Source organism: Suillus plorans (genome assembly GCF_016647745.1).
Source record: "Suillus plorans strain S12 chromosome Unknown HD556scaffold_16, whole genome shotgun sequence".
Taxonomy (NCBI): Eukaryota; Fungi; Basidiomycota; class Agaricomycetes; order Boletales; family Suillaceae; genus Suillus; species Suillus plorans.
Window position 1 is genome coordinate 95,075 of NW_024537400.1, and position 22,746 is coordinate 117,820.

General features: G+C 47.2%; 7 protein-coding genes and 1 non-coding gene across 8 annotated transcripts; 4 read left to right on the forward strand and 4 right to left on the reverse strand.

The window, feature by feature from the left end:
* Positions 1 to 31: 31 nt before the first annotated feature.
* HD556DRAFT_1356118 (26S proteasome subunit RPN7-domain-containing protein) lies at positions 32 to 2,188 on the reverse strand. Its single transcript, XM_041302481.1, has 8 exons — positions 1,943 to 2,188; positions 1,577 to 1,881; positions 1,388 to 1,522; positions 1,064 to 1,336; positions 816 to 1,016; positions 541 to 759; positions 370 to 479; positions 32 to 319 (listed from the first exon to the last, which is right to left on the reverse strand). The coding sequence occupies exons 1-8, from the start codon at positions 2,067 to 2,069 to the stop codon at positions 238 to 240; spliced, it is 1,452 nt and encodes a 483-aa protein (XP_041162440.1). The 5' UTR covers positions 2,070 to 2,188; the 3' UTR covers positions 32 to 237.
* HD556DRAFT_t46 lies at positions 2,176 to 2,257 on the forward strand. The gene has a single exon. It is a non-coding gene; the product is annotated as a tRNA-Ala (tRNA).
* Positions 2,258 to 2,521: 264 nt separating this feature from the next.
* HD556DRAFT_251134 (P60-like protein) lies at positions 2,522 to 4,517 on the reverse strand. Its single transcript, XM_041310023.1, has 7 exons — positions 4,137 to 4,517; positions 3,746 to 4,081; positions 3,337 to 3,696; positions 3,037 to 3,288; positions 2,910 to 2,986; positions 2,676 to 2,856; positions 2,522 to 2,625 (listed from the first exon to the last, which is right to left on the reverse strand). Exons 1-6 carry the CDS (start codon positions 4,458 to 4,460, stop codon positions 2,796 to 2,798), a joined length of 1,410 nt encoding a protein of 469 aa, XP_041162441.1. The 5' UTR covers positions 4,461 to 4,517; the 3' UTR covers positions 2,522 to 2,625; positions 2,676 to 2,795.
* Positions 4,518 to 4,577: 60 nt separating this feature from the next.
* HD556DRAFT_251259 (uncharacterized protein) lies at positions 4,578 to 6,864 on the reverse strand. The gene is made up of 15 exons (XM_041310025.1): positions 6,820 to 6,864; positions 6,494 to 6,749; positions 6,411 to 6,440; positions 6,251 to 6,357; positions 6,161 to 6,200; positions 6,032 to 6,104; positions 5,948 to 5,981; positions 5,867 to 5,891; positions 5,631 to 5,759; positions 5,561 to 5,581; positions 5,469 to 5,509; positions 5,369 to 5,421; positions 5,294 to 5,301; positions 5,175 to 5,236; positions 4,578 to 5,123 (listed from the first exon to the last, which is right to left on the reverse strand). The coding sequence occupies exons 2-15, from the start codon at positions 6,622 to 6,624 to the stop codon at positions 4,837 to 4,839; spliced, it is 1,041 nt and encodes a 346-aa protein (XP_041162442.1). The 5' UTR covers positions 6,625 to 6,749; positions 6,820 to 6,864; the 3' UTR covers positions 4,578 to 4,836.
* Positions 6,865 to 8,364: 1,500 nt separating this feature from the next.
* HD556DRAFT_1267560 (uncharacterized protein) lies at positions 8,365 to 10,231 on the forward strand (the record flags this gene model as incomplete). Its single annotated transcript, XM_041299130.1, has 3 exons — positions 8,365 to 8,897; positions 9,279 to 9,667; positions 9,730 to 10,231. Exons 1-3 carry the CDS (start codon positions 8,559 to 8,561, stop codon positions 10,229 to 10,231), a joined length of 1,230 nt encoding a protein of 409 aa, XP_041162443.1. The 5' UTR covers positions 8,365 to 8,558.
* A 2,499-nt stretch (positions 10,232 to 12,730) lies between these two features.
* Positions 12,731 to 14,729, forward strand: HD556DRAFT_251302 (uncharacterized protein). The gene is made up of 5 exons (XM_041310026.1): positions 12,731 to 12,860; positions 12,955 to 13,375; positions 13,431 to 13,619; positions 13,667 to 14,072; positions 14,123 to 14,729. The coding sequence occupies exons 2-5, from the start codon at positions 12,988 to 12,990 to the stop codon at positions 14,637 to 14,639; spliced, it is 1,500 nt and encodes a 499-aa protein (XP_041162444.1). The 5' UTR covers positions 12,731 to 12,860; positions 12,955 to 12,987; the 3' UTR covers positions 14,640 to 14,729.
* Positions 14,730 to 16,178: 1,449 nt separating this feature from the next.
* HD556DRAFT_251457 (major facilitator superfamily domain-containing protein) lies at positions 16,179 to 18,392 on the reverse strand. Its single transcript, XM_041310027.1, has 8 exons — positions 18,368 to 18,392; positions 17,980 to 18,312; positions 17,857 to 17,922; positions 17,643 to 17,803; positions 17,451 to 17,585; positions 17,240 to 17,399; positions 16,670 to 17,186; positions 16,179 to 16,617 (listed from the first exon to the last, which is right to left on the reverse strand). The coding sequence occupies exons 2-8, from the start codon at positions 18,220 to 18,222 to the stop codon at positions 16,334 to 16,336; spliced, it is 1,566 nt and encodes a 521-aa protein (XP_041162445.1). The 5' UTR covers positions 18,223 to 18,312; positions 18,368 to 18,392; the 3' UTR covers positions 16,179 to 16,333.
* Positions 18,393 to 18,933: 541 nt separating this feature from the next.
* HD556DRAFT_1465095 (uncharacterized protein) lies at positions 18,934 to 20,343 on the forward strand (the record flags this gene model as incomplete). Its single annotated transcript, XM_041308337.1, has 4 exons — positions 18,934 to 19,054; positions 19,115 to 19,309; positions 19,359 to 19,764; positions 19,818 to 20,343. 4 exons carry the CDS (start codon positions 18,934 to 18,936, stop codon positions 20,341 to 20,343), a joined length of 1,248 nt encoding a protein of 415 aa, XP_041162446.1.
* Between the last annotated feature and the right edge of the window lie 2,403 nt (positions 20,344 to 22,746).

A 22,746-nucleotide genomic window follows, 5' to 3' on the forward strand; every position in this document is an offset into this window, starting at 1 on the left:
ATACTTATTCTCTAGCATCATGATGCTCAGCTTTCCAAAGCACTTCAGCCTCACGATATCTCAGAAAAGAGCAGTCTTGAAAAGTACCGAGCGAGATCGTCTTCGAACCGTGGAATGCCGGCGACGGAGGGCAAATCTTACGCAGAACCTCTTCGCTGCTAACATCAGAAATCATCATGATACAACGTTGGCCATGCAGTAAAAATACAGTACAATAGCCTCATCATCTTGTAGCTGTCAATCGACTTGCAAAAGTTCTGCCGCACGATCTTGTTCGCGGCGCGACTTTGGCGGCTTCACCACCAAGTCTGCCTGTTGCCTGCAAACTCAGATTAGAGTGCGAGCTGCACATCTTCCATATACACTCACAAACGCATCCGCAACAGTAGCTTGCGGTTGGTGCTTTGTATCTCAGCAGCGGTCTTTATGGCACGCGCGAACAATTCGGCCCTATGATCTACTTTCCTCGCTTTCAGGATCTGTATTGTTAATAGTGTCAGCGATATCCTCGCCATAGTTATGCCAACAAGTCTCACTGGCCTTGTTCTGACTGTCAACTCGGCCTTGAATCTGGCCGCTTTGAATGAGCGCAACTACCTCCTTCTCAACCTCGTCGACGGTCCAGCCGAATGCCGCGCTCATTCTGTCGAGGCGAATGGTCTGGAATGGCTGGAAGTAAAGCACGACCGCGACATTACGAATGAGGTTCGTCAGATCATATACATGTGAGTATATATGAATGTCCACGTAATGACGCGTCTGGTGCAAGAAAGACAGCTCAGAGTTATAGATTTTGATATATATACAAAGCATACCGAGTACCGTTCAAGAAGCTCCAGGACGTTTTTGAAATCGCTTGAGAGATATGACTGGGTTAAGTCTCGAACATATGGTTCTTGCTCAATGTATGCAGAGAAAATAGCGTTTCCTGTAAGTTGAGACTTGATTGCAGATCGCGACATGCTGGCAAGAGCGCATAGAGTTCCATACACCGCAAAGTCACCAGGAGCGACAAGCTAAAAGAGCATAAGCAAAGTCTGGCTGGATAGAGAATATCGCCTACCTTGCCAATCCAATCGCCAAGAGAATCTGGAGGACCGATCTTCAGAAAAAGTTGAGCGGCTTTTTCGTAGTTAGCTTGTCCTAAATGGAACAAAGCCATCGCGAAATCCAACTTGGATTGTACCTGGTCACGCTCCGCTGACCTTTTAGGTGGAGGGGCAGCGGAACCCGCAGTTGAGTTGGATGCTGCTGCTGCGTTTGCCGTATCAAGTGCACCCTCCGCCTTGAAAACGTAGGAAGATATGTGTGAGTAATTACGTTGTTCAATCACAAGCTATAGGAGGAATGAATGACCCGACAGTAATATCAATGAACTAAAATCTACCTCTAGCACAGAAAGACACATGTCAAGAACGTGCTGGCTGGTTGAGCAGAACTCCCTTGATTTCGTATAATGTTTGAGTGCTTGAGTATAGTCTCCAGTGGCACGGTAGAAGTCACCGAGATCTCTGTGGCCCATCTGACGAAAAGATGATGTTCAGAGTCTCTGAAGAAACTAAGATGCTAGTCGTACCCTTATGCTCTCTTTAATCATGTTGTTAGAATACGTCTTCAACTCGACCTCTAGCTTCGTTCTCTCCGCTTGATTCTTCTTCGTAACCTCTTCGCACCACACCGTGTTTACTGGATACAGCTCGCTAGTCGGAGGGAGCTGCACCTCTGGAAGGTCCGCCACAGCATCATATGCATTCATCACGGTCTGATAAAGGGTTGGATCGCGAAGCTCCTCGATCTGCGCGAACGCCAGCTTCAATGCCTGTGGTGCCAGGGTCGGACATGTTGAGATAATGTGCACAAGCCTGTCAAGCGCAGTACGACCTTAGAGAGTCGGAAACCTCGATCTAAGCTAGTGCATCAAGAGGGGTGTTTGATATCATACCAGAATATCCCGAGATGTATGCATCTAGATCGAAAGGATGAGCATCGTCCACTGGTCGGATTCGTCTTCTCTGTGCTGCGGGAGGTTGCAGTATGGAGACTTCGTTCTCAATATAATCAATTTCCATCCGTAGACACTTGGATATGAAACGAAGTGCTCGAGTCCCAATTGCACGTTCTGTTATGGTGAAATAATTCAGCCAGTGACGTATGCATGTGTTATTCAACACACGCGGGCCCTTGGCACAGTTGGTAGCGCGTACGCTTCGCAAATCGGGAATGCGTAAGGTCGTGGGTTCAACTCCCACAGTGTCCATTTTTTTGGTACCTAGCTTGATCGACGATCGTGAAGCCATGACGCACTATTTAACCAGCCAAGTTTACGTGCAACACCGACATTCTTATGCTAATTAATGTGGCGTTTCGATATTTCAAAGATTCAGCAGTCCAAGTGTTGTCATCAATGGAGAAGGACTCGGAGGTGCTCAGAGACAAACATCCATGCGTCTTTTTGCTGAAGCCAGGAACTCCATACGCACCCATCCATCTCTGCGAGTCGTGACACGCGCTGGCCACTAAATTTGATGTGACCGATGCGTTGAACCAATGGATTGTTGTGATCGGTGCTGAATCACTTGCCACATCGTAGAAACATGCACGTCTAGTGGGAAGAGCCGCCGGTAGCTAGGGGAAATGAGCCCTGTCACAGAACTTCAGAATCTCGCCAAACTTACTGAAAAAGTTACGGGTGCCGTATCATGAGATGCAGCTGATGTACAATATGTGCTGGACACAGGTGAGTCCCGTGAGACTTGAAGCTCAAAGTTTGGTAACATAGGAAAGAGTAATACTAGCTACTCAAATCTTTTCCAGGCGTGCTTCTCAAACTCTTTCAGCTTCGCTCGCCTAGTTGGGCTACAGGGCAAAGGACGTCAAAAACTGCGCTGAAACACATCACGAATACTCACAGGACGGGTACGCGAGGCTCAATGAGGGCTCTTTGCTGCATGCTACGGAAGCGATCACGGAATAAGTTGCCCTCGGGCTGACAGGAGGCTATCAGCGATGTCGATAAAACTGGTGCAGTCGACACACCTTCAGCGTTCGTAGGTTTTCACTCAGATCCTCTCCAATCTGAACCTCGATTTCATTTTCAGGAACTTTATATTTCCCTAGTCGTTGACCAGCTAAGCCCTTTCTGAGCTTCATCTTCAGTGCCAGCTGCCTTGCCAATCGTGCTTGATTTTGTTGTTGGCTAACTTTCTCCGCAGTTGAACGGAAAGATTTAGCCATTGTGATCGTGGCAAGCATTTTTTTTCTTGCTGCCTTTTCTGCCAGTGCTTGTTTCTAGTGCAAGCTCAGCGGCGATGGTAAAAAAAGCGACGAAAGGCTTACCTCCTCGCGCAATCGCACCGCCTTGGCTCGTTGCTGCTTAGTTTTACGTGCCGATGGCTTCTTGGGTACAACCGCATCGTGCTGTGCGACTGGTTCGCCGTCGTCTGCGGGTATCTCATCTAAAGTCATTCCAAGCGGAAGGCCTTCCGTGACATTGGTAGCAATTGCGCGTGCATCAGCGACCTTGCGTCGGACTTCTGCTAATCGATCCGCTTCATCTTGTCTACGTCGCTCTACCTTGCATGCCTCCATGATAAGCTCATTGTGTGCCGCAGTAGGAGGATTGTATGATGATCCTTGATGTGGCTCCAACACAGCAGGAATTTCTATGACATCGCGAGGATGAGATAACTCCGGGCGCTATGACTATCATCAGCAAATTGCTGGTAGCAAGGAAGAAAAGTCTTGCCTTGATCTTGGGTTTTGTTGTATGTTCTAATCCATCAGCCATTTCTTCCACCTCCTCGGCTGCCCATGGGTCATAAGAACCGCTATGTTTCACAGCAGCGCTGACATCGATTACAGCACTCCCTGCACCAAACTCTGTGTGGTCCATAACCGCATTGAATGGACCCTTTCTAGGCCGCTTTGCAATGCGAAGAAGGCGCTCCTTGTCAGCCCTACTGACTTTTGATCGTGATGGTATAGAGTCTTTTGTCGGACGAGAAAACACGGCAGGAATGGCAGATCGTTGGGAAAGTATTTTCGTGGAAGTCAACTCGGCCTTAGAGTACCGCGGTAACGACTTGCGGACTGAACACTTTTATATTTTTACCTAGATATATCTTGAAAAAACTTACCTTTATCGTCTCCTTTGGTGTCCACAACAAACAATTGATTGTCTGTCTGTTTTTGTAGCGTGGAGCTGTCACGAGTCGATACATGCGATTAGATGGTAGACATATGCAAGACACAAATTTTCCACACCCGATGACTCGCTCCTCTGAACGCAGACTCTCTAGACCTTGTTCCACAGGCTGTATGTCGATGTTTTTTCGCCATGCCTTCTTGCCTTTACGGCTCGATTGAGCAAGTTGGGAGGGTGCTCCGACACCAGACGCTGAGTGTTTTTGAATTGAAGATTTTGAAGTCGAAGAGACCTTGCTGGTTTTCGTCGGGGCCATTGGGTAGTGGCGGCCTCCTTGCCTGTTGTCTTAGCGAGTCGTCTAGACTCTACAAACTCAAACGACCTTTAGTCACGCGTACGCCGACATTGTCACGGTGTCACATTCAGCTGTGAACTCGCTATGATCATGCTGTAAATGTTTCGAAGAGCTGGTCAACTTGAAATGATATATATCAGCAGTTTGATATACACGTCTGCCAACAACAATTCGTATTCGTTCGCAGTTTCGGCGAGACTATGTATCTGTCTTGGTTCTCCCTACGCTAAGCCTGGTTCTTTATGTAAATATTGTATGTTGGGTAATAGTCACATCCGTAGTAGATACTTTGCAATCTGATCTTTGTGATGCTTTGCCAAGCGCCAGTGCCCCAAACTCATTCCACCACTGGTGGCCCCCACGAGCTCGAATTCCTAGACTCGTCTACTGCCACCGGGCGCTCGACGGGTACGCGTATATTGAGTTCCATATCGTTGGGATCACGAGGCGATGTGGGCCTGAACTCTGTATTTATGGGGCTTCTAAAGCTTCTAGAGCCTCGGGAGTAACTCTTAGACTCGAACTGTGAGCGGAGACCGGACATCACGCTTTTCTGCATATTGAGCGTGCTCGGACCCGCGATGATCACTTTCTCTATGTGTTGGGCATTTGGCTGTGTCATTTCTGCGAGTGTGCGTAAGCGGGATAGCAGTCAAGCTCTAGAACATTGCGCACCCCGTATATTAATGAGAATCCGTTGGCTCATGATCCAGGTCACAGTATAACCTATTGATGCCCTGATGATGCATTCTGAGCAGTCTGATCTCCTTGGCGCCAGAGGATGAGAAACTTACCCTGCCGACTAATAATGGAAGCGAGTGGATACAATAGAGCTAAGTTTTGGCGTATCCATAATTCAGCCTACGTACCTGGGTCTCGATATTGGTCGTATGATAAAATATGAGGTTCAATACGTTCGACACTGAAGGAGTGTTAATAGGGCACTCGTCACAAGCAAAGCACACTTGCCGGACAACACGAGAAAATATCCAATGCCGTCATAAATCAGGCTAATTATGATGAGCGACGCGCATCGGTTCTGTCAATCGCAAGGTACTTACACCCGTATCAGCCGTTCAACTCTAACAGCAATGCTTTAGCGACCCTAAAGACGTGAAAGAAAAGGCGCACCTGTTACTGAGAGGATTATAACGCAGAAGATGCATGGTAGATACCGTCACCATCACGATGTCATACAACATCACAGGGAAGTAGTAGAACCAGGTTGACAATACTCTGGCAGAATTTACTGAAGTACAGCTATGGTTCATGGAGATATGAACAGAATACTTGTGGTAAAGGAATCACTCACTTTCCCTGTACAAAAAAGGGACGTTGTTTGTATGAGATCTCGTTGTAAGAAACACTGACATACTAAATCAAGCACGGCAGCTTTTGGTCTAAAGGTCAATAGCGAAATCAAAATCAAAATATTAACCAGAGCTTACGGGTCCCGTGAAATAGATCTACGAACCACTCCGCCTAAAGTGAATGTGAGACAGGGTTTCATGTCTGTGTAGTAAAGAGCTCACCGAAATTGACAAGATGTATAGTAGCAATAATGCAATTCCTATCCGCCTATCTCTTCTTGCAATATTGAATGTTCTACGCGGTATTTTAAATCTGCAGCTGCAACCCACGAACAATTCGATGGGACACACCTCACACCTAGAATTACCTGTGATATCATAGTTTGTACTGCTACAACATGGTCACTAGAGTCCTGGTGCCCGAATACCAATACGACACACCTTTGAAGATAGGCGCAACAAGATAGTATTTTTGGCAGGTTTGTTGGGTAAAGGTAGTGGAGAAGAACCCGTAATTGCTGACTACTATAGTCACAATACTAACATAGCTGCATCAAATGTGAGCAAAGAAATCGCATGACAGGATGTGGACACAAAGTACCGTATGAGAATAAATAAAATGCAGGCAAGACTGATGTGATTGGGCTTGTAAACGGTGGTATGTGAATGGTTTCGTACACATACCTTAAATGAAAAAATGACGATTCGCTTCGGTAAAAACGCCATTCTGCGGGGAGTGTAAGAATATAACTGAACATCATCAGCATATTGCGACGACTACGAGGCAATGACGAAGAGATAAAAGACTTGCTCATAACACCCGATAGACATGCATGCTATTCGCAGACATTTCTCCATGATCACGCTTTCCATAAGCAAATGCTGCTCCATTCAATGGATAAAATGCACGTTTATTGGCAACGTGTCAGATAAATATGTCCTTGATAGAGATAGAGGTGAGGGATGAAGTAAAAAATGCTAGCGGCTGCAGATAGGGATCTATGACTCACCTGGACGTCGCGCTTTCGACACAGAAAGGAAACAACTTGGAAGCAACCGTGATAATGAGAAGGAGGAATGAAACAAGGTATCTCTTCTTTTACCAAGACCGCACTTTGAGAACAATTGAAAGTGCTCACGTAGGCAACAGAAAATTTGAGGGTAAGTTTGTCCAGACTCGTCCAAGCACAAGCCATATTTGAGATTGAGCTGGCTTGAGCTGGCAAATGCAATTGCGAGGGGCCAGCGAGGTACTCCGTTTAAGCCTAATTTTGCTGATATGGCATCTGTTCAATGAGCTGGCGACTCGGAGGTACTTAAGGATGGATGATAATGGCTCTGGAACCCAAGTTGGCGAACGTTGCCGGAGGCTCAAACGGGTTCTGTCCGGATCCCGTCCTGGGTCTGCCCCAGGGGCGCAAATTTTGTCCAAATTCTAACAAATAAAGACCTTTTGTAGAGGCATCTTTTGTTAGAGTATTTAGCTAGAAATCCACAGCGCAGCTCAGCTGGAAATCTGAAAATTCAACCCCCTTCTATAACTGTCCAATTCGGTCTTGTTTACTCAAGGTTTGCTTGAACTTGCTGATCAATTTGGGCTGTGGATGGCGGTGAAGATTAGGGCTGTTTTATACACTGTGGCATGTCTGATGAAACGAAGGACTGATGAACAGTTATCAGCATTCCCAATCGACGAGGAGATACTTACCTTTGGACGCGACCCGACGTGCAGTGTGCCGCACCTCTACTGTGATTACCCAGCCTTGCAACACAAGGAAATTGTGTTCGTGGCTTATTTGTAATTTGCCCATAATAAGGGAGCTCACACCTGGCAGCTCAATTGCGCGCTTGCGGTCACCTAGTCATTTGCAGAACGCTACACCGGAGCAAAAAAAAAATTAATCTGCGATCCGGGGCGATACATATCCAATTGTAAGGAACAAAAGCAACTTGCCTACAATAGGGCAGCTCACACCCGATAGCTTGCGCGCTTAAGCGCTTACAGTTTATGCAATGCATATACCTAGTGTCCATGTCAGTCACCAAGGGACGCTACATATATGCAGTATCGGTGTAAACAAACCAAAATACCTTACGATCAAGCTAACTTTTACTCGGACACCATTTGCCTTGGCAGGCTTTCAATATTCAATATTCAATCCTCATTGTCTCTGGTGAACCACGCCGCTGTGGATGGAGTAAAGACTTTAGAAGACATGAGTAAGCGAGAAGGAGAAGATGGTGGGTGCACATTTGGCGTTCTGGATTGATGTGATTTTTTATGAGCTGATACAGGGTACACATAAGCTCGTCATGTCTGCTTAGCATATTCCTTGCGCGTCGTCCGCCTATCTTCGTTTCTCTTTACTTGTACAACACCATAAGCTTACTGCCAACTGGTGATCAATCTCTTCACGCGTCTTGCGGATAGCCACAACACCTGTCGTCCTGTATCCGCCCATGAAATTCTTATGTTCATGGCCTGTCATTCTGCCAATCATTTCAGGGCGCACGTATAACACACCTCAAATGAAGTAATTCATGCTACAGCATCTCTGAGCCTATCCGTACCAGTTTTCACTGGGCATCAGGCTTCAGGACACCGACTCAGGCCCAGCTGTCACTGTCATGCTGCAAACATCAAACAAGTCCTATACAAGGCCTCATTGTACACTGCGCTGCTTTGAGATGACACCCACTAGTAAGATACAAATAGTGAACAGGATGCATACGATGCACCTATCCCACGATGCGCTTCAAACTAGTATTTTTCTGCATCTTCCTCTACATCGTTGGAGGGATCCAAGCTGCACCTACAACAAATACAACAAATACAACAAATACTACCACTAGCGACAGTTTTAAAGCCCCATCATTCACGACCAGAACCTTATGGACCATCATCTCCAGCTCTGTTCTCACTCTTTTTGCATGTATATACAGTGCCATCCACCCTAATATCCCGAGTCCGAAGGACATCAGTCCCTTTCTTATCATACGGCGACAACTTGGCATGATGATAATGGCACTCATCGCTCCTGAAATGATTGTCACATGGGCTATGCGCCAGTTGTTTAGCGCTCATCAAGTTACAAGACAGTTCAAGGAATCAGGGTATCCCAATGTTCATCCGAAGTCTGAAGGTGAGTTGTGCTTTTGGAAACTCTGCATCTCACAACTCACTATACATGTCTTCAGAAATGGATTTTGTTGAAGGACCTGCAACTGGAAATCGCCTCACTCGCTTCCTTCTCCGCTTGCCTTTCGTTCGCCTCTTGATCCTGTGTGTTCAAGCTTTATTATCTGTGCTGTTGTCTCTCTGGTATTTCCTTTGTGCTCCCTTGAGGTGGGTCACAAGCTGGATTGAATTAAAGCAATTCGAGTCCGACTCGGAAGGTAAGCCCCATTCGTGCTCACCTGGTCACTAAACGTTGACTCATGCGTATCCTTAGATTATACATGGACCCAGACGCATAGCTTCTTTGCGCTCATGGGTGGTTTCATGCTTTATGTGGACGGAGAACCCTACCTTACACTACGTCCTGAATACATTCTCAAACTGATACGTGACGAGTGTATCGACGTCCCTACTATAACAGCAAACCAGATCCATGACAAGAGCAAAGGCAATGCGATATCGAAAGGATTGGTCATGCTTCAGGTGGCCTGGTTTGTTATGCAACTCATCACCCGCGCCGTCTATCACCTCAAAACCACTCAGCTCGAAGTGGGGACACTCGCTTTTGCGGTCCTCAGTTTCCTAACTTATGCTATGTGGTGGGACAAGCCTCTCAATGTGCGATGTCCACATCCAGTGTACTGGAAGTCAGCTGAGTCAAGGCCAGAGGATCACATTGAGTATGTACGCACCTCAACGATTATACCGCTGCTGATTATGTTTGCCTTAGTTTCAGTGAAAGAGATGAATTTGCTCACCTTCGACTCTTGCCTCGATCCTTCCGCCCCGTTCTAGAACTGATAGGCTGGGTTGACATCCCCACGTCTCGAAAGCTTCGAGTTCCAACATTTGATGGCAGCATCACTATTGAAGATTCAAACAAGAAGGTTCTTCGGCTCGCTGCCGTGCTTATGGCAACCATATTTGGCGGCATCCATTGTATGGCTTGGTTCTTTACCTTCCCCACACACCAGGAACAGGTGCTATGGAAAATAAGTGCTATCGCTATCACTTGCACACCCTGGATTTGTTTGAGTCTCTACTTAGACTCTTTAGTACGGCGCTTTTCCGATTCATCACGTCGCATCATGTGGGGTGTATATGGTCTGATTTGTTGTACATTCGTCGTGTTGTACATCACAACCCGTGCCGTCCTCTTGGTACTTATGTTCACCACTTTGCGTAATCTTCCTCCTGACGCATACAAGTCGGTGCTGTGGACCAGTTTGGTGCCACACTTGTAGTTCTTGATTGCGGTGCTCGAGATACATGCACTTCATACTTTTTCATGATATTTAGATGCTAACATTCTTGTGGTCGACGACAACAATAGAACTAGGTGTACGATGCAATCACATCGTCTGGTATGACCCTAACGGATGGCAGCGATGAAGCTGTTTGGTACAGTATGCTGCAGTTGATGAAGGGGACGACTGGTGAGCAGGTTGCAACATTCCCAATCGACGAGTTGACAGTTACTTTTGAACGTGACCCGACGTGTAGCGTCTATCTCTATTATCCAGACATACGGAAATCGTATTTCCTCTAACATTGCGACCGGCCATCGAACTCAGCCTCCAGGCATTGGGCCTGTTCCCTACAATTCGAAGTCGATCGGTGAAACTTCCTAGCTCGCTTTGAACTCGCTTGCCATGTACCTGAATGCCTAGACTCGTCCATGTAGACTACTGCTACCGGCGCTTGAAGTTGACAGGTACGCGTCTATCGAGTTTCATGTCGTTGGGATCACGAAGCGATGTGGGCCTGAACTCCGTATTTATGGGGCTTCTGGAGCTTCTAGAACCTATGAATGAGAATCCGTTGGCTCACGATCCAGGTTACAGTATGACCTATTGATGTCCTGATCATGATGCATCTGATCTCCTTAGCGCCAGACGATGCAAAACTTACCCTATCGACTAATAATGGAAGCGAGTGGATATAATAGAGCTGAGTTTCTATAGCATATCCATCATTCAGCATGTGTACTTGAGTCTCGATATCGGTCATACGATAGAGGGTGAGGTGCAATACGTTAGACACTGAGGAAATGTCAGAAGGGTGCTCATCACAAGCAGAACATACTTGCCGGACAACACGAGGAAATATTCAATGCCGTCATAGAACCAGGTTGACAATGAATTTACCGAGATGCAGCTATGGTTCATGGAGATCTGGACAGCCCACACTGGTGGTAAAGGAATCACTCACTTTGCCTATGCAAAAAAGGACGGTGTTTGTATGAGATCGAAACACTGACATACTAAATCGAGGATGGCAGCTTTTGGTTCCAAATGGCTTCGTACACACACCTCCATTAAAAGAGTGATGATTTGCTTCGGTCAAAGCGCCATTCTACGGGGAGAGTGATATAACCAGTATATTTCGACGACTAAGAGTCCGTAAGGAAGAAATAAAAGACTGACTTGTAACATTCGATAGACATGCATGCTATTCGCAGAAATTTCTCCGTGATCGCGCTGTCCAAAAGTAAACGCTGCTCCATTTAATGGATGAAATGCGCGTTGATTAGCAACGTGTCAGATAGATATGACCTTGATAAAGATCGAGGTGAGGATGTGGGATGAAATATATAGCGACTGCAAAAAGGGATGTTATGACTTACTTGGACGTCGCGCTTACGACACAGAAAGGAAACAGCTTGGAAGCAACCGTGACAGTGACAAGGAGGAATGGGACAAGGCATTGCTTTTCTACCAAGACCACACTTTGAAAATAATTAAACGTGCTCGCGTAGGCAACAGACAATTTGAGGGTAAGCTTGCCCAGACTAGTCCAAGCGCAAGCCATATTTGAGATTGGGGTGACTCAGGCTTGAGCTGGCAAATGCAATTGCGAGGAGCCAGCGAGGTACTCCGTTTAAGCCTGACTTTGCTGGTACGACATTTGTTAAATGAGCTGGCGAGATATCTAAGGACCCCCAATAATGGCTTTGGAACTCAGGTTGGGCGCGGCGAACGTTGCCGGAGGGCCGAGGCCCAAATGAATTCTGTCTGAATCCCGCCCTGGGTCTGCCCAGGAGCGCAAATGTTGTGCACATTCTGGACTGGGTTAAAAAGTCGTCCAGGAAACAGAACTACAAAACTCAGCATGAAAATTCAGCCCTCCTCATCCTCTTCAATGACTCTGTCCAATTCGATCTGGTTTGCCCAAGTCTTACTTGAATTTACTCATCACCATGGACGGCAGCGAAATAGGGTTGTTTTGTACGCTGTAGCTGATGAAACGGACGACTGACGAACAGGTAACAACATTCCCAATCGACGAGGAGACGGTTACCTTTGGAGTGGCGACTCGGACCCGATGTGCAGTGTACGCCTCTATTATTACCCAGCGCTACCCAAGGAAATTGTGTTTCTGGAAAGAAAGGTGCGTGGCTTGTTGGCAATTGCCAAGGCCGTAATGGGGGAACTCATACCTGGAAGCTTGCGGCGCGCTTATGCTTGCTTACCACGTTGGTGTAAACAAACCAAAATACATTACATGCGCCGCCGCGTCTCGATCAAACTCAAGTGCTATCAAGGTGGGGAGTGCACATTTAGCGTTTTGGTTTTATGAGCTGATACACCGGGGTGCATATACGTGGGCACGCCAGGAGCTCGTCATGTCTGCTTAGCCTCTTTAAATTTCTGAATCTTTGCGCGTCGCCCGCCTATTCTCGTTTCTCTTTCCTTGTGCAACACCATAAGCTTACCGGTAATCAATCTCTCAATGACGCGTCTTCCGGATAGCCACAACACCGGTGCCGTGCGGCGTCCTGTACATGTATCGCCCACGAAATCCTTACGTTTATGACCTGCCAATCTGTCAACAATCTGCAGCTGGCTGGGCGCACACATAGTGCAAAATAAGGTAATTAACTCTACAGCATCCCTGTCCGTACTAGTCTTCACTGTACATCGTGCTAGCAAATGTTGAGATAACGCTTGCTAATAAAATAAAACAGTGAACAGGATGCATACAAGACGCCCATCCAATAATGCTCTTACTAGTATTTTTCTGCATCATCCTCTACCTCGTTGGAGTGATCCAAGCCGCACCTACAATAATAGCAACAAATATCACTACTAGCGACAATGTTGAAGCCCCATCATTCACGACCAGAACCCTATGGACAATCATCTTCAGCTCCGTTCTCACTCTTTTTGCATGCATATACAGTGCCATCCACCCCAATATCCCGAATCCTAAGGAAAGCGGCCACCGGTATATCCTATGGCGACAACTTAGCATGACGATAATGGCACTAATTGCTCCTGAACTGATTGTCGCATGGGCTATGCGTCAGTGGTTCAGCGCTCATCAAGTTACAAGACGATTCGAGAAATCAGGATATCCCAACTTGATCATTCGTCCGAACTCTGAAGGTGAGTTGTACTTTCGGAAATTCTGCATCTCACAACTCACTATACACGTCCTTAGAAATAGATGTACCTGCAACTGGAAATTGCTTCACTCGCTTCCTTCTCCGCTTGCCTTTCGTTCGCCTCTTGATACTGCTTGCCAAAGGTCCTTTATCTGTGCTGGTGTTTCTTTGGCGTTTTCTTTGTGCTCCCATGAGGTGTTTCGCAAACTGGATTGAGCCAGAGCCATCCGAGTCTGACTTGGAAGGTAAGCCAGATTCTTGCTCACATAAACGTTGATTCATACATATTTAGATTATACCTGGACCCAGACGCACAGCTTCTTTGTGCTCATGGGTGGTTTCATGCTTTATGTAGACGGGAAACCCTACCTTACACTACGTCCTGACTACATTCTCAAACTGATACAAGACAAGTGTATCGATGTTCCTACCCTGACCGCAAAGCAGATCCGCGACAGGAGCAAAGGCAATGCGATATCGAAAGCATTGGTCGTGCTTCAGGTGGCCTGGTTTGTTCTACAGCTCATCACTCGCGCCATATATCACCTCGAAACCACTCAGCTCGAAGTGGGGACACTCGCTTTTGCGGTCCTCAGTTTCCTAACTTATGCTATGTGGTGGGACAAGCCTCTCGATGTGCGATGTTCACATCCAGTGTACTGGAAGTCGACCGAGTCAATGCCAGAGGACCACATTGAGTATGTATGTGCCTGAACAATTATAACGCTGCTGATTATGTCTGCCTTAGTACCAGTGACACAGACGAATTCGCTCCGCTTCCCATCGCCCGCTCAATTTTTGAACTGATGGGCTTTCCTCGCATTCCTACATCTCAAAAGCTCCAAGTTCCAACATTTGATGGCAGCATCACTCTCGATGGTTCGAACAGAAAAGTTCTTCGGCTTGCTGCAATGCTTATGGCTACCATATTCGGTGGCGTCCATTGTATGGCTTGGTTCTTTGCCTTTCCCACACACCAGGAACAGATGCTATGGCGTATCAGTGCCGTCGCCACAACTTGCACACCCTGGCTTTGTTGGAGTCTCTACTCTGACTCGGAAGTGACCCATTCAGTGCTTCAGCATTTTCCAAATCCATTAAAGTATGTCGTGTGGGGTGTGTATTTTCTGATTTATTTCGCATGTTTCGCATTGTATGTCCCAGCTCGTGCCGTCCTCTTGGTACTTATGTTCACCACTTTACACAATCTTCCTCCTGACGCATACAAGGCGGCGTCATGGACTAGTATGGTACCACACTTGTAGTCTCTGATTATGGTGATCGAGATATACTTATACTTCATACTTTTCTCATAATATTCAGATGTGGCACTCTTGTGGTCGACGATATCTAAAGCTAGGTATCGAAGTTCCCGCACAGAATCTTGAAGGTGAGTTATCTGAACTTTGTTCCTTTCTTCAGCGATTCGCATTCCTGTGTTGCGGTCTCACTCGCGCCTTTCCAATATGCTTGTTCCTTTGCGGCTCACCTGAATCCGCATATTATGAGTACATGGAATCAGAATCAGACATACAGCCTCTTTGCGCCCCATGGGTAATTTCATACCGAATGTGAACATGGAACTCCACCACAGCCTGAAGAAGTACTCGAGCTGATACGTGGATGGCGCATTGATGCCATAGCAACTGTGACTTCTCCAGCGCCTCTGAAAATGATTAGCAACACTTGTGTTGCAGTCTTTTTGACTCGGTCTCTTGACTCGTTCCCATAAATATCCCCCGCAACGTCAGAGTTCCAAAATTATACACCAGAATACCAGAGAAGGTTGCTCTTGGGTTCGTTAGATCCGTTATGTCAACCAGTGACAATGAGGCAAGGGTATCCTGGCGTTAGAACACGAAGGTGCGAAATTTCTCGTGCGGTAGAATGGAACGCACGACTATATAATTTCATCACCACCCATTCAGGGGAGAGCTCTCGAACCGTCTTTGACGTGGTGAGAGGTGATGAGTCACCAGGACCGGGACCGGGAAATCCAGGCGCCGAAGGAAACATAGACGACGGTCAGGCATTATAATATGCATGAAGCGCGCACGACTAGCCTGACTGATTAATGACCGCTTTGGCAAGACCGCTAAGAAAGAAGAGTCCTGATCGACCGAAAATTCTGCTGACCGCAGTTGACCGAAGAGAAGGTAAATTGAATCCTGCCGTTTAGCATGCATCAGGCCTGTGTCATCGCTGTCAACTGCTGTGGGGCAGCGAGGGGTGCTCATTGTAGATGCTATTAGAGCAACGCTCATACTATGCACATACCCGTGAAAGTTCAGTCGTCCTTGAGGCGCCAGCAAGCTTCGATGCTGTGACGATCGACTTGAGGGTGCCAATGAGTGGAAACACTGACACGTTGTGGTAAAATACCCCGGGTGTATCAAAGGGTGTCAGTTGTTCTGGCATGAACTACAATTTTACCGTGACAGTCACTTGCCCAGCCCTTGAAAAACTACAATCAGTAGAAGTTCTCACATCCGGACCAGACTGCTTATGCTTGTTCTTTCGATACTCAATGCAACCCGCCCAGCCTCCCATCTGCTCAAGTTTGAATGTGAACGTTCACACTGTTCGGTCATCTCGGTGCCTGCCAGTTTTCATTTCTCTTACATATGGGACAACATATTATAATGATTGACACTCCAGAACTTCTGAGCGGAAATTAAACAGGAAGCGTCAAAGATCATGCGCAAATCCCCACATTATGCTATCCCGCACACCATAGATCCATTCGCACCCTAATGCAACCAAGGAGGCGAATTGCTACATCATTTCCTCTTCACATGCCCGGCCCATGCCAGACAACAAGACACTCTCAGAGTGGAACTGGGAACGAAAACGCACCACATAGAACACATCTGAACAAGGTCAAATGCTTTAAACCATTGTTCAAACTCATCGCGAACACCAGGAGATTCGAGTTTGCTGGTTCTTCCCCCCTATACTGTCATAGCACGCGGTCATTCGCGATAATATCATTGGAATCTTCCCATACACTAGGATCACGGGGAAGTAATAGAGCAGCACCTACTGCGAGAAATGCAATTGCCATCAAGAAGTAGTATATCGACCATGCATCATGCCCTTCCTGCAATGAATAAGAGAAGACCGAAGCTGCAGACGCCGGACCGATGATACTTGCTACTGTGACGGCTGCCAGGACAATTCCATTGGTTGCTCCGAACGAGGCTCGATTGGGAGCAGCTGCTCTGATGAATAATGACATGCAGGCTATGAGTTCTTCTTAGTTTAGCAGAACGCAGGAAGTGCTGGATTGACATACGGTAGCACATGACCAGGCTAGTAGTCAGCGCAAGCTGGACAGCAACACACAGCCATACCGCCATACCTACTCCATAGGCTCGAGCCAGAGCATTGATGACTGGAAATAAAATGATGATGGGTATGCCAGAGCTAACGCCGGTGATGTGGATAGCTCCTGCACCGAAGCGATCATGTAAACGAGCGTTGAAAAGTAGCTGAAATATGCCATGTGCGACACCTTGTGCCGCAAGCAAAGCGCCTATGTGAGGAGGATCAAGGGAAAGACCACCAAGTTCAATCGGTGTCGCATAGAAAACAGGTTGGACCGAAGTAAACGCTATGTGAAGCAGGCTTGTGGTAACATTACTCGTCGTTATCCTCAACACTTTCGAGGTTAGCAAGGCATGCAGCGGAAGCGGCTTTGATTGGGCTTCTCCAGGATCAACATTACTTGATGGCTGGCGAAGCTTTTGGTAAGACTGTCCGAAGAATCTTCCTTTAATTAGCTCCCAAAGCGGTGTCCTGGTAGAAACGCTCTGACAACCATACTTAGTGCGATCCAGAGATGAGTTTTCAATATCACGCTCACCTCTTTGAGACGAAAATACGTGATTAGCCAAGCTATCGATATAAAAAATGCTGAAATAGAGCATGGCAAGAGATATGGATAAGTTTTCAGGAGTTCTGATCGCCCAAAGATGTTGGGGAATCTGTCTGCTGGTCGGGAGAGCGATCCTCCAATGAGCGGTCTAGTAGATGCCGTGAACCTCGGTGCGAGAGAAAATATACTGTATGCCTACCCAACTGTGTTTCCGATCATCCATGGAATTGGTATATAACCGTATGCCTCGGGCATATTGGTCACGTCAGTGGTGTCCATCACCAAGGTCTCGAGGACACTATCGCTTGAATCAAATGCTCCGCAGACAACACGACTGGTCAAGAATATCAGTATTGATAGTCACAACTACTTTTTGACTGAACACGCTGACCTGACCAGCAGACCAAGGAAAGTCTTCGACAACCCAAACGAAAACATCGAAACAATGATTGCTAATAGAGCTGTCAGCATTAAAGGCTTCCGCCCGATGTGGTCGGATAGTCGACTCCAATGGAAAATAGTCAGCAGATGAGCTGCATAGTATGATGATTGCTCGAGAGAATATCAGGAACGAATCAAGGGGTAGGAACAATGAAGACACTTACAAGGACGCCGACATAGTAACCAACCTGGGATTCGTCTCCTTGAGTCACTCCAATGTCTCTGATGAGCTTGACAAAGGTCCAGTTGTGGTCAGATCTAAGTCCAACAAAGGGAAATATACTCACTTGGGGAATAAACGGGGCAAGGGTCTGAGAGGAAAGAAAATCTGGTATCTCCAAGAGCAGTATAATCCAAAATTGATCCCATGGCAGAGGTGTCTTAGTAGCTGTTGGGTGCTCTGGTCGTTGCAGGAGAGGCGTCTCCTCGTCATCCTGCGGCGCAATCATGGTGGTACTTGGGGAGCGACTAGGGAGCGACTCGGATACAATATGTAGTCCATTATAGCATGCGCACGAAGGTGCAGTCATCGTACGATAACCCTAACTTACGCGCGTTACGAACACTTAAGTACTTACGACTTCACTAGCGCACTCATGCGATTAGTGGAGATGCTGTCGCTGTTATTATGTTATTTCGCCGGCTTAAATTTACGAGAGACTCGGGGACAAACACCTTTGATGGAGAACGTGACCAGGTCCATGCCCAGAGCACGGAAAAAAGAGTGCATAGATATTAGATAACAACATTGATGGCATATTGCAAGTGCCAGTGCCATTTACAATATTAACGTTCAACGTTTTGGAGACAGCGACGATGGGCAAGGTACTTGCAAGGATCCGCGTATCTCGTTTTCGTGAACGTCGGAACGCTCGAGAGATAAGAACAGCCTGTTCTCAGCCTTGTACTAACGCCTGCCAGTAACATACAAATAGTGAACAAGATGCATGCCGCAATACACCCCAAAGTGACATTCGATATTAATAATGTGCTTACCACTTTTCTGCATCTTCCTTTACCTCATTGAAGTAATCCAAGCTTCACCTACAACAAACACAACAAATACTACCAATGACAGTTTTAAAGCCCCATCATTCACCACCAGAACCTTATGGACTATCATCTCCAGCTCCGTTCTCACTCTTTTCGCATGCATATACAGTGCCATCCATCCCAATATCCCAAGTCCTAGGAACAGCAGCTGGTATCATATTCTATGGCGACAACTTGGAATCATGATAATGGCGCTAATCGCTCCTGAGCTGATTGTCACATGGGCTATGCGCCAGTGGTTCAGCGCTCATCAAGTCACCAGACAGTTCAAGGAATCGGGGTATCCCAATGTTCGTCCGGAGTCTGAAGGTGAGTTGGGTTTTTGGAAACTCTGTGGCATCGCACAACTCACTACACGTTCGTTTCTAGAAAGTGAGTTTATTGAAGCACCTAGAACTGCGAATCGCTTCCTTCGCCTCTCTCCGCGCTTGACTGAGGCTTTCGTTCGCCTCTCTGTCCTGCTTGTTACAGGCGTGCCGGTGTCTCTTTGGCGTTTCCTTTGTGCTCTCGTGAGGTGGGTTGTAAGGCGGATGCAGTCAGAGCAATCCGAGTCTGACTCGGAAGGTGAGTCAGATTCGTGCTCACCCCAATGTTGACTCATATGCATCCTTAGATTTTACGTGGACTCGGACGCACAGCTTCTTTGTGCTTATGGGTGGTTTTATGCTTTATGTGAACGATGAACCCTACCGCACGCTACAACCTAAGCACATCCTCAAACTGATACATGACAAGTGTATCAAAGTCCCTACCCTAACAGCAAACCAGATTCATGACAAAAGCAAAGGCAATGCGATATCGAAAGGATTGGTCATGCTTCAGGTGGCCTGGTTCGTTATGCAGCTCATCACCCGCGCCATCTATCGCCTCGAAACCACTCAGCTCGAAGTGGGAACACTCGCTTTTGCGGTTCTTAATTTTCTAACTTATGCTGTGTGGTGGAACAAGCCTCTCGATGTGCGATGTCCACATCCAGTGTACTGGAAGTCGAGCGAGTCAAGGCCAGAGGATCACATTGAGTATGTAGTATGCGCCTTAACAATTATACCGTTGTTGATTATGTTTGCCTTAGTGTCAGTGACACAGATGAATTCGCTCGGCTTCGATACTTGCCTCGAGTCTTCAGCCCAATTATAGAACTGATAGGCTGGGCTGATATTCCCACATCTCGAAAACTTGAAGTTCCAACATTTGATGGCAGCATCGAACTCAACGTTTCGGACAAAACGATTCTTCAGCAAGCTGCACTGATCATGGCAATCATATTTGGCGGCATCCACTGTATGGCTTGGTTTTTTGCGTTCCCAACATACGAGGAACAGGTGCTATGGCGCATAAGTGCCGTCGTTACAACTTGCACGCCCTGCCTTTGTTTGAGTGCCTACTTAAACTCGGAAATAATATATCTAGTACGACGCCTACCCGATTCAGAAAGGCACATCATATGGGGTGTATGTCTTATGACTTGTTGCGCACTTGTCACGTTGTACATCACAGCTCGTGTCGTCCTCTTGGTACTTATGTTGACCACTTTACGCAATCTTCCTCCTGATGCATACAAGGTGGTGTCATGGACTAGTTTGGTGCCGCACTTATAATTCTTGATTATGGTGCTCCAGACACACTTCATACATTTATAATGATATCCAGATGACAGCAAATATTCTTGTGGTTGACGCGGACTATGGAGCATGAGTTGTTTCTCGCTATGAATGCCGACCTATATACAAATGACGAACCAACCACAAAACTTTGTTTGAACACCATCAATGATTCGGGGACCTAACACGAATGGCAGCGAAATAGGCCAGTTCAGTATGCTGCGGCTGATGAAGCGGACGACTGATCAGCAAGTGGCAGGATTCCCAATCGACGAGACAGTTATTTTGGACTCGACCCTATGTGCAGCATCCGTTTCTACTATCCAGAGATCAATTGGAGATTGTGTTCACCGAAGGAAAGGTCTGTGATCTGACAAACCTCTGTGTCATATCTCTCACTCTTCCCGTGCAACCATTGCTTGTCTCCCACAAAGTCCTGATCGACTGAAAATTCTGCTGACGGTATTTGGCCGAAGAGAAGGTAAATTGAATCCTGCCGTTTAGCATGCGTCAGGCCTGTGTCATCGCTGTCAACTGCCGTGGGGCAGCGAAGGGTGCTCATTGTAGATGCTATTAGAACAGACGCTCATACTATGTACATACCCATGAAAGTTTAGTTGGGACTCGTCCTTGCGGCGCCAGCAAGCTTCGATGCTGTGACGATTGACTTGAGGGTGCCAATAAGTGGAAACACTGACACGCCGAGCAAATTAAAAGCTCTTCAGGTAGAAGTATAGGGGAAATATGGAAGCCTACAATTGGAATAATGAAAGCGTCGGCTCCCGAGTTGAAGGTACGTACTGATGAGTGAATTAACACCAGGCTTTGGAATGTCCTGTGTATGCTGCAGCAGTGCAAGCTGGCGATGGTGGTCCGTGTATAAGAACCTAGACAATATCAGTCTCCTCAGTCTGATGTAACGGACTGGATTAGCAAGTACCTAGACAATATCAGTCTCTATGAATGATATGTGAGTAATCTAGGTACGGCGTGATGATAATAAGCGACTTACCCTCAGTCTGATGTAACGGACTGAGGGAAGAGGGGAATGATGGAAGGGAATATATATATATATGTCGTCCGTGGTTGGTATTCCAACCTCTAAACTCCGCAGACGATGTTCGTATCGCTCACGTGCACATGACGTGCGCTAACACTCCTCCTCGATGCGAACATCGTGTACAACTCCTCCTCGATTGCTTTACCGGAGTCCTAAACATGCGCGGAGACGTTCGAAGTCCTTGCGGGGCAGAGCTTTTGTGAAAATATCCGCGAGATTGTCCTTCGACCTCACGTAGTGTAGTTTCAAACGACCTTGTTCAACGTGCTGACGGATTGAATGGTACTTAATGTCGATTTGCTTAACTCGAGCGTGGAACGAGGAGTCTTCGGACAAGACGATACTGCCGTTGTTGTCGCATAGTAGGGGAGTGGCGGCTAATTGTGTGAATTCGAGCTCGCCGAGGAGGGTTCTGAGCCATTTGATCTCGCAGGCGGCTTCCGAAGCGGCCACATATTCTGCTTCACAAGTGGAGAGAGAGACCGTTTTTTGTTGACGAGCGCTCCACGTGATGATGCCAGTGCCAAGGGTGCAACAATACCCGCTAACGGAGCGCCGTGTGTCCACGCAACTAGCCAAGTCACTGTCTGTGTAGCCGAGGAGGCGTGCGGTGTGTTCTCCTCCGAGGATAAGGCAAGTCTCGCGCGTCCCCTTAAGGTATTGTACCACGTGCTTAGCAGCTTCCCAATGCGCATGACCATAACAGTCCAGGAACTTACAGAGCTGTTGTATGGCGTAAGCGATATCAGGTCGCGTACCGATCGCGAGGTACATGAGGGACCCTACGAGCGAGCGATATGGCGTGCGGCTCATGAGGTCGCGCTCATCGTCAGTGCTTGGGGCATGGTCTTTGCGGGATAGGTGCAAGCCAGGTTCCATGGGGGTGGAGATGGGGACGGCATCGGTAAGTCCGAATTGCTTAACGATTTTATCGATGAGCGCGCTTTGGGAGAGTTTTATTGTGCGTGAGGCACGATCCCTGTCGAGCGCGATACCGAGGCAAAAATGCGCCTCCCCAAGGTCTGACACCGTCCATTTCGTACGAAGTTGAGTTTTGAATTGTGAAATTACGTTCTTCGTGCTTCCAATGGTAAAGAAATCGTCAACATGAATCGCTATGAGGAGAATACCGGCGTCGTTGCGCCGATAGTATATGCAGTGTTCGCACTGAAGCCGAGTAAATCCCCAGGAGAGCATCGCGCTATTCATTGTACGATTCCAGACGAGGCCACCCTGCTTCATCCCATAAAGTCCTCGCTGAAGTTCCCATACGTGATCCTCCATCCCAGCTTCGACGAAACCGTCGGGTTGTTCCATATAGCATACTTCGTCAGGATCGA